The sequence below is a fragment of the Tenrec ecaudatus genome, chromosome 10, assembly GCF_050624435.1.
Source record: "Tenrec ecaudatus isolate mTenEca1 chromosome 10, mTenEca1.hap1, whole genome shotgun sequence".
NCBI classification, from domain to species: domain Eukaryota; kingdom Metazoa; phylum Chordata; class Mammalia; order Afrosoricida; family Tenrecidae; genus Tenrec; species Tenrec ecaudatus.
Genome location: NC_134539.1, coordinates 123958835 through 123969576, shown reverse-complemented (window position 1 = coordinate 123969576; position 10742 = coordinate 123958835). Strand labels below are relative to the sequence as shown.

Below are 10742 nucleotides of genomic sequence, written 5' to 3'. Positions count from 1 at the left end.
CCGAGTCAGACGCCTACAGCGACGATAAATAACACTCCTGGGCGTCCCACTAGCCAACACGGTCTCAGAAGCTTAAGCCAATCAAAAGTTGTCAGAGGAGTAGCTTTTGCTAAAAGTCCACTTTTCCCAACACTTGTACAAAAAACCTTACATGGGTGAGGCTTGATACCAATCATGTGCAAAATCTAAAATAAGAACTATTCTGTTAAATCCCTTAATGTTTTTGTTCATACATTGTACATTTTCCCGTCAAAACAAAGATATCAGGCATGCTTCCTGCAATATTAATAAAAATGTGAGCATTAAAACATTTCAATCTACCAGCATTTATTAATATAATTATATTAAACAAGTTAAAGATTTTTCTTTAGAAGACATTTCAGTAAACAATGTCTTAACAAACCCTTCTTACCATGTATGATTATATATTATTAAAACTAAGGAGAGAAATGACAACAGAAGAATGCTCCCACTAATAAAGACGGCTCGGGGTAGGTACATGTGATGAGTGGTCCAAGTCCGGATACCTTGCTCTTCAAACAGAATGCTGGATTGGAGAGCAAGAGCGGTTCTTGGTTACGCACTGAGAAAATCAGCCCCGTCACCCCTTGCCCCAGGGAGGCCTGCAGACGTGGTGGCCTCAGATGCCTCCGTCGCTCACACAGCTTTCTTCAAACGGATCCTACGTGACATGAGAGAGGGACGGCACTCCCCTGTGGCAGGCTGCCCCACCAGCACATACACACCGCGCCTCGTTCTCCAGGACCGCAGGCGCCGCCAGGAGCTTTTGTGTGAAAGAGAGCGGGGCAGCAGAAAACCACGGCCCGGAGACGTTTAGTAGTTTATCGAGGTAAATTATCTGAACTGAACAGTTCTAGAAAAGACCAAAGTCTCAATTAACAAAACGAAAAATACTTTTTTTTTCCTTAACACAACTGAAAAAGTCCCAACAGTGTGTCGTGTGCAAGGCTAGTCTGCCTCCAGCTCCAGCTTGCGCACAGTGTCACGTGTGTCACCCATTCCTCATTCTTTCAACTCTTCCTCCTTGGGAAAGTGCTCCTGCTTGCAGGCCACGTCCACCAGCAGATGCAGATCTAGAAAGAGAGGGGGATTGTTTACTCAGTCGGAGCCTCGCAGACAGTAGACTTCTGTAGCCGTCTGCAAACACAAAGCACTGCTGGCCTAGTTCTCACCTGTAGCATTGGCTCTAGGATAATAAGGTCCCAGCAGTCTCAACGTGGGGGCATTCTTGTAACTCTAGGGCCCATGGATACAGCCTAGTGTAAAAGGGACCTACAAAATTTAATGTTTCTCTTCTCTCATGGATGTGGCCAAGCCTCTTTTCAGTTGAGTTGCCTTTTATGACAAGGGAAGAAGAAAGAAGCGGTGTCCAAGGGATCAGGTAAAACATACCCCACACAAGTGAAAATTCATTTCCTCCTTGTTACGGACACAGGTGAGGTTCGTGGGCGGCACACATGGTGTGCGACTGACTACTAACCTAGTTTGGCAGTTTGAACCCGCCTCATGGCACCATGGAAGAAGGGCTTATGGTCTGCTCGTGTAGAGACTACAACCAATCCCCATGGGACAGTCCCACTCAGTAACAACAGGGTTGCCATGAGCTGGAGTCAGCTTGATGACAATGGGTTTGAGTTACTTGTTTTATTTTTTCTTAAATAAGAACAGGTGGATGGGTTGTAAAAATCTGAAAAAGAAACAGATCCAGGGGGGAAAATGTTATAATAAGTAATCACGCTCAAGAAAACAATTCGTCCACAGTACGAATGGACCATATGAACCACAGCCTGGTAGCTAGGGGAAAGAGCCACTTAAAACTAAACTATCTGGTTAATAAGTAAAGCCAGCGGTTTCCCGGTCTTGCTTCACAATGGAATCACCTGGGATCGTGAAAAACACCGCTAACTGGGGCTCTCGTTGCTACTCTAATTTAATTGGTGTGGAGTGCAGGAGCCCTGGTGGTGCTGTGACTTGGGCATTGGGCTGCTAGCTGCAAGGCTGGTGGTTCAAGCCCTCCAACCTCTCCCTTTGAGAATGATGAGGCTCTCTCGCCATCAAAACTCACAGTGGGAAAGCCAGTCTTGGGCTGCTCTGAGTGGGAATTGGCTGGACAGCAGTGCGTGGTGGCGGCATGCGGCCTGAGCTTCAGGAGTTTAAAAGCTGGGCAAAGAGCGTATGAGGCGTGATGCCTAATTATGACCATCCTCTAAACACTGCAGCTCCAAAACCAAACCAGAATGAAAGACCATCTAGCAACTAGGGTGGCCATTTGGAATATGAAAGGACTTATGAGTGACCCTACTTTGAAAGCAGTGGGAAAAAACATTAAAAAGCAAGCAAGCAAGCAGTGGAGGGTCGTACCTTAAGACACTCACAAAGCTCCTATAGATCTCCTTTGGGGTGGGGGGTGGGGGGACGCAAGCTGGGGAACAGCAGCAACAACTCTTATTCAAGCTCCATGTTTGGGTTCTAAACATAGCATTTACCAAGCACGACTAGTCATAACCATCGAAACATCGTAAGTTTGTTAAAATGTGTCTCCATAATGGAGCTGCCAATCAGAGGTTGGAGAGTACAGAGAACTAGAAACACACAGAAAACCACAGCTGAGTCTGGAGCCACACGGGGCGCCGCTGACTACGAGCCAAAGGGAAATCTGCATACTCATCCGAGAACATCCCTGTTTGGGAATCACGGCCACTGAGTCACTTGAGAGACGAAAGGCTTTGAGGGGAAAAGGCGTTACACCTAGTCGTCTGGAAAATGTCCATTCCGACCAAGAGCGCCTGTGAGGCGTGGGTGCCGTGATCTTAGTGAAATCTCAGCCCTAACCAATAGGGACGAGAGGGCCGTCCTTTAGGAATAAATCACATTTTGCTTTTAAACATTTAGTTTAAAATGCTTAGGCACTGAGCTGCTAACTGCAAGGTTGGTGGATCAACCACCAGAAGGTAGGGTGGTGAAGTCACCACAGCAAGGCTACTGCTGGGTGCACTGTGCTCGGGGTCCCATCTCTGCGGAAGTCGGAGGAGACTCACTGTGATCAAGGGCCCCGTGTGCCCACCCTCTGTGAGTGAGGAGCAGGTCAGTCATGGGGCAGGTGCACACTCGCCGGGGAACCACCAGTCAGTATTGCCAAGGGCGGCTCTTCGTTGCTGTGGAGTTGATTCTGACTGGTGGTTGCCACGTGGGCAATTCTATGCCTCCCATCTCAGGAGTTAGAACTTTACCACTTTGTTATTTTGACCCAGGAGATAGTTCCTTCAGTCAATGTGTGCTCAAAGACCCCCACATAGCACGCCCGAGGCGGTGGTCAACAGGCCCCTTCTCACAAAGTGCACATCATTCGGAATCTCTGCCATCTGGATACCCAATCACTTTGGAGCCTGTCATTAAAAAAAAAAGTTCAAAGGAAACTTGGAAGTGTGGGAAGATGCTCCTACTTAAACCGGTAAGAAAATACTCCGAAATACTGTCACTAGAGCAGGGCCCTACAAAGTCCTAGGACATGAAACGCCCCTGTCGAAGGGACACAGGCAGTGTACTGATACTCCAACAGCCTTCCCTACACAACTTGGAGATAAAGGAGGCTCTGGAGGTAATTTAATCAAAACCTCTTATTTTAGCTGTGAATAATATCTTCGAAAGCTGGGATCTTCATGGGTGGGAGCTATTTTTAATGGTAGTAACAGTTGAACATGAAAGTGATACTTTAGGAATTTCACATTCTATTGTTATCAGTAATACTTTAATATACATACCCAGATAAAAAACATCTCGGGTCATGTGTGAGAACAAACCTAAGATTAAATTTTGGGTTGAGTGAATACCACTGACTCTCTGCAGGGCGACGCAGGCCAGCAGTGATCAGAGACTCCCCACACCGGCTCTGCAAGCCTTTTCTTTAGGCGGCGGCTGTGTCGTCTCTATGGCAACTGCACAATGGTCTAGCCCAGTGGCTCTCAACCTGTGCGTCCTCGTGACCCCTTTGGAGGTCTAATGACCCTTTCATAGGGATCGCCCAGCTCATCGCAGTAGCAAAATTCCAGTGATGAAGTAGCAACGAAAATAATTTTATGGTTGGGGGGGGTCCCCACCACATGAGGGGCTGCATGAAAGGGCCGTGGCGTGAGGGAGGCTGAGAGCCACTGCTCTAGCCTGTCCATGAGGCCGTCACAGACAATATGGGTGTGGCTATAAATATCATTTATAGAGGGTGAATTTCACATAATTTCTACGTGTCATGAAATATTCTTCTTTTGATTTTCCCCACAACCAATTAAAAATGTAAAAGGCTTTCTTAGCTTACAAGCCATATAAAAGAGAGGCAGCAAGCCACCTTTGGTTCATGGGCAGTAATTTACATCCTGTTCTAATAACATACACTAGAGATACAATCAAGAAGCATTTAACCCAAACAGGAGAAGATACCAACTCGCATACTAATATTGTAGTTCTCAACAAAGTTATTTATCTTCTCCAAAAAGATACATCAGTGGCCGGAAGGACATGGAAATATGTTCAACATCCCCCGATAGGAGGGAAACGGCTATCAAAACCACAATAAGGTACCATTTCCCACCCACACAGTGGGCAATGTGCTGGGCTGCTCACTGCCCAGCTGCTGTCAGCAGGTTGAGACCACCAGCCACGCCGTGGGCTAAAGGGAAGTCTTTCTAGTCCTGCAAAGAGTGACAGGCTCAGAAACCCACAGGGGCAATTCCACCCTCTCTTAGAAGGTCACTGTGATGCAGAATCAACTTGGTGGCAGTGAGTTTTGGGTGCTGCTTAGGATGGCTCTGACTGGAACTAAGAGCGTGAGCAGCAAGTGGAACCATCATCACAGACTGCTGGTAGGGAAGTGAAAATGGCCTCGCTGTTGAGGAAAGCAGAGGGCAGGGTCTCCACAGTTCCAGCACAAGTGCACGGAGTGACCGTGAGTCTCAATGGCACCACAGCAACTAACGGTGTGCTGCCATGTGGACAGACCTTGAAAACATGCTACACGAAATCCGCCCAGGGGTAAGAGACAGATAGTGTCTTATTCCATCATAGAAAAGCTCTAGCCTGGGCAAACCTGTCGAGACAGAAGCAGACTTCAGATCGCCAGGGGACGAGAGGACAAGCGAGGGTGTGTGTTCAACGCACAGTTTCTATCTGGGGAGACGGGACAGTCTGCGACGAGGCCGTGGTCACCGTACAACACGGTGAATGCAAAGGATGGCACTGAGTTGTGTTCTTGAGATGGTGAGAATGGAAAATTGCTCCATAAATAGTTGGGGATTTTTTTCTTTTTAGAAATCATTTTACTGGGGCTCTTACATCTCTTATCACAACCCATGCACTCATCCACTGTCGAGCGCATTCGCACGTATGCTGCCACCATCATTCTCAAAGCAGGTGCTGTCTACTCGAGCCCTTGGTATCAGCTCCTCATTTTCCCCTTCCTCCCCGCCCCACCCCAAGAAACCTTGCTAATTTGTAAGTTATTTTTATTTTGTCATGTCTTAAACTGTCAGAGGAAAGTTAAGGAGTAGCTTGATTCCCTAAATGTTCAAGTTTTACTTTGGGGTGACGGGGTGACCGATGAAACATTTTTTCCTAAGGATTTTAAAAAATTGCATCAGTTAGATACAAGTATAGCTGAGGGAGGAGGGGGGGAAGCAGTTCACTCAAACATCCATCTAGTCAGTAAATCATTGAGAGCCAGAGGTACTAATACCAACCCCCCGCCACTGGATTGATTCTGACTCAAAGTGATTCTACATAGGTTTCCGAGACTGTAAATCTTGGTGGGGCATACAGCCTCTCTCTCTCCCACAGAAGTGCTGGTGGACTGGAACCAATGACCTTGTCACTAGCAGCTCAAGAGTGAACACAACAAAATCCTTCCAGAAAGAGAAAAAAAAATGAATAGAAAATGTCAAGTAGAGATAAGACCTACAGAAGAAACATTAAAAGGGATAAGAAATAGAGACGGACAGCACGGTCAGAAGGTTTCTAAATATGAGCTAGCCTTTGGGCAGAGAACGGAATGAAATAAAGGGGCAGGGTTTGCAAAAGCTGAATGAAGCGCACTTCCAGCAGAGAGAATAGAAAGTGGGAAGGCATGACTATGTTCAAAGAATAGCAATGCCTGGAATAGATGAAGGATCTTGTAGACCACAGATATTTTACAGATTTTCCTCTAGATGTGATGGGAAACCGTTGGAGAAATTCAAACAGTGAAAGTTTTATCCATGTAAGCTCAGACGACTGCTATGGAGTCGGTCCCGACTTACAGACCCCGTGGGACAGAGCAGCACTGCCTTCTGGGTCCCAAGGCCATTCCTCGATGGGACGAGACAGCTGCACATTGATCACTGAGGAGCTGGTGGGCTCCAAGTGCTGACCTTGAGGTTAGCACCCTGAACTGCCGTCCACTGCACCTCCCAGGCCCCTAGGGTTGGAGAAAGGGTCCCTCTAACTCGTGTGTGGAAAAGGACAGCTGTCGGGGCCAGAAGCAGACGGAGGACGAGGCTCGCGTATCCACCCAGGGAACGGTGACAGTGGCGTGAACTTCAACAAGAACAACTCTGGTCATTTACACTGACACAGAACTGATGGGATTTACTAAATGGACTGAGTGGGGTGATGGAGGGAGTCCAAGAAGACTCTAATAATGTTGGTGGACTGGATGTGACTAGAAACATTATTTCTTGAGATAACTAAAATGAGGAGAAGGGTGGAATACGTGAAGTTTGAGAAGCCTCTTAGGCCTCCGAGTAAAGGCGCAGCAGAAGCACGGGGCTATCCAAGCCTGCCGTTCATGACATTGCCCCTGGAGGTCTGACCTGATGAGCCACCACTATGCGCCACACCGATGGCCTTGCGTATTCACAGTATTACTAGGTTCAGTTTCCAGACGAGGAAACGGAGAATCGGTAAATGGCAGAATCCAGTTTTTGCTAATATTAAAAGGCTTATTCCTATCCACCGTGCTGTGCTGTCTGTCTCTGATCAGCAGCATGTAAAGCTTACACGCTCTCTAGCTCTCACTTCAGGCGTCTTTCTGCCACAGAACTTGACACACGGCCACGTTTTTACCACTCTTCTAGCAAGGAAGAACAGGGCAACTTCACGAGTTGTATTTTACTTACCCTCTTTAGTTATACAGCTTGCTTCTTTTAAGACAGATGTTCTAGCTTCATCAAGAGTCATTTGCCCCTGCCTCTAATGAAATGAAAATATGATACTATAGTATAAGAATGCCAAAATTTCATAACTCTTTGTGTTTCACACCAGGAAGTCAAGGTCAACTAAGGCCTACTTTATCAACACTACTGACCAAAGCATAGGCATTATTTAGGGAAAACAAAGATAATTAATGTGGAGAAAATTATTATTTTAGCAGCGAATACCAGATTTCTCAGGGAACTATCTTTGTCAGAGGATATACTTTGATATGGTGCCCTGGGTAGGGAAGACGTCTCGAGAACAGTAGGAAATAAACAAGGCATCTGACTCCGTCTGCCAAGCAAGGCGAAGGAGTCACAGCTTGGGGGAGAACAGATTCAAGAAAGAGCAGCGAAGAAAGGTATGATGCGAATACACGGGGAAATGGTAGCAAACACATGACACAAAGTCCAACAGACAAGTATAAGGCTCGATTTAAAATGATTTGCTAAGGGAGCTGATATCAAAGAGTTCAAGAAGAAAATGTTTTGAAAATGATGGTGACAGCAATTGTACAATTATGTTTGATCTAGTTGAATTGTGGATTGTTATAAGATTTGTAAAGGCGCCCAATAAAATTGTTTCAAATTTATTTGCTGTATAATTTTCAGGAACGTGTGCTATATACAAAATGCCCAGGGGACTGTTTCAGGGGAGGAAGAATTCAAGAAAGGGGACTAAGTTCTGCCCCGGGATGACGTCATGGGACAGGCAGAAGTGAGCCGTTCTGGGAAGTGCCCCTGGGGAAACGGAGAAGCCTCTGTGAGCTCCAGAAATCTTAAGAATCATTTCTGTGTGAGGTACAGTTAGCTTGAGTCCATCATACTTAAGCCCCCAAAGCCAGGCTAGCATCTGGGATATAACAAAGGCATGTAAAACAAATACACCCTGTAAGCTCTTGCTCCTATGAGTTTTTTCTAGTCATGCTATTTTTTTCAATTAAAAATATTTTATTCAAAAATATAGTGAAAATTGCCCTATGCCCCGTGTTACATATAAAGGCACAGATTAGGTTAAAAAAAATCCTCCATCCTTCCAATTCTTTGAAGATGTCGTTTTCCAGCTTTATCACATCATTGTAGTCTTTTAAATATAATTATATTGCATAGCCTTTTCTTCTTTCTAGAAAGGGGTTTGTGTTAGATATATTGTGCAATAATTTGTTTCATTCACTCAACATACTCTGAACACTTTCTATCTTTCCAGGTCAGAACTTATCAAGCTTATTTATTTTCTTAAATAATTACACAGTATTTCATTGCATCAATTTTTCATAATGTACCTACTTCCTTACGGTCGAGCACTGATGCTTTGTCTAGATTGTTGTTACGATCAACAGCACTCTAGTGAGCGGACTTCTCTGAAGCAAGTTGGGGAAGGTGCCTATTTCTGAAGGTGAGAGCCCACAGAGGGTGTGCTGTGAGGTGCCCTCGGCGGTGGTGTTTGAGCCACTGCTGCCGCTACTGTGTCGATGCGTTTCTTCAAGGGCCTTCCTCCTTTTCGCTGCCCCTCTACTTTACCAAGATGATGTCCTTCTCCAGAACTGGTCTCTCCTGACAACACGTCCGAGGTACAAGCGATGAAGTCTTGCCCTCCTCTCCTGTGAGACTGCACTTCTTCCAAGACAGATGTGTGTCTTCTTCTTGAGGTCCATGATACTGTCAGTCCTCGTCACAAGCCCACAACTCAAAGGCACCGGTTCTTCTTTGATCTTCCTGATTCACCGTCCAACCTTCACGTGCATCTGAGGTGACTGACAATGTCACGGCATGGGTCAGGTTCACCTTAGCTATCAAAGTGACATCCTTGCTCTTCAACACTTTAAAGAGATCTTGTGCTGCAGATTTGCCAAAGGCACTACGTCTAGTGTGTCTTTTGATTTCTCAACTGCTACGTCCATGAACATTGACGGTGGATCCAAGAAAGATCAAGCCCTTGATGACGTCAACCTTTTCTCTGTTTATCGTGTCACCTATTGGTCCAGTTGTGAGGGCTTTGCTTTGTTTATATTGAGTTGCAATTTATCCTGAAGGCTGAAATCTTGGATCTCCATCTCTAGGTGCTTCACGTCCTCTTGGCTTTCGGCAAGGTTGTGTCATCTGCCTTTCACAGGCTCCTAATGAGTCTTCTTTCGATCCTGACGTCTCACTCTTCTTCCACCAAGCAGCTTCTTGGATCTTGCTCAACAGACAGATCTTGAATAAAGAGTATGAGGAAAGGACACAATTCTCATGCACAGTTTTCCTGACTTTAAACCAGTGTCCCCTTCCTTTGCTTCAATGACTGCTTCTTGCTCTATGCACAGTTTCTGCATAAACACAACGAAATGTTCTGGAATTCCCATTCTTCACAATGTCGTCCATAATCTTTTAGGATACAACAATTTCAAGCCATAGTAGAGTCCATAAAACACGGGGAACATCTTTCTGGCATTCTCTGCTTTCAGCCAAGACCCACCTGACATCAGCATCGATTGCCCTTGTGCCACGTGCACTGCTGAATCTGGCTGGAATTTCTGGAAGCCCCCTATTGATGTGTTGCTGCAACTGTTTTTGAATTTTCGTCTACAAAAAATTTCTTTGCACGTAAGACCAATGGTATTGTTTCATCATTTCTGCCTTTGATGTTGGTACAAATAGGGATCTCTCCCAGCCTTTTGGCCAGGCAGCTGCCTTTCACATAGTCTGGCGTGCAACTGAAGAAGAGCTGCCTCCTCAAAGCAGAGCAGCTTTCGGGCGGGCCCTGTGCCTTGCTGGTGGGGCCCTAACTGCACGGGAAGCTAAAGGACCACATCTGTGGGGAGAGGCAACGGAGACGCTCGACATCAGCAGCTAAAACCAGGCCAGGGGCTGACTGAGGGACAGACCACGTTCAAGAAGATTAAAACACGGGCATGAGAGCCACCTTGAGCACATCCCACCTGAAATTCTAAAACATCTCAAAAAGAGCTGTGACTCACTGAGCACTAGTGACAGAAGGCCTGAGAGGCAGTGGGTTGACATCAAGCACAGAATACAGGAACGACAGCAAAAGGTCATTAAAAAGACTGGAAAGAAAGAAAAGATCAAAGTAGATGTCAGAAGAGACTCTAAACTTGCTCTTGATCATAGAGCTAATGCGAATGGAAAAACAAAGATGAAGGAAAAGAGCTGAACAGAAATTTCCAAAGGGCAACTCAAGAAGGCACAGTGCTACAAAGAATGTGCAGAGACCTGGAGCTAGTCAGAATCAAGGGGGTAAGCATTATGTACGGATACAGCGACATTACTTTCCCAAAGACAGTGCAAATTCATTTTTTTCAGTTATACTGCGTAGAAGGTTGGTTTTTCCCTGCATCTCTCTGTTGTTGTTGTTGTTATTGGGTAGGGTTTTATTGCTGTCACTTTGTTAAATGGGCTTTTCCCCCAACAGTTTTATGGGCATACAATTCACATTTCATGTAATTCAATAGTTCAATTACATCAGGTGGAAAAATCTGGTGGAGTCCAAGCTCTCCGGCTATTAGA

General features: G+C 45.7%; 1 protein-coding gene across 1 annotated transcript in view; it reads right to left on the bottom strand.

Moving 5' to 3' along the window:
- Positions 1-10742, bottom strand: part of HSF5 (heat shock transcription factor 5) — a 59523-nt gene continuing 48781 nt past the window's right edge. The window contains exon 6 of the mRNA XM_075559280.1: positions 1-1094. Within this exon, the coding sequence (XP_075415395.1) occupies positions 1024-1094 (71 nt within the window). The 3' untranslated portion in view covers positions 1-1023. The remainder of the gene's footprint in view (positions 1095-10742) is intronic.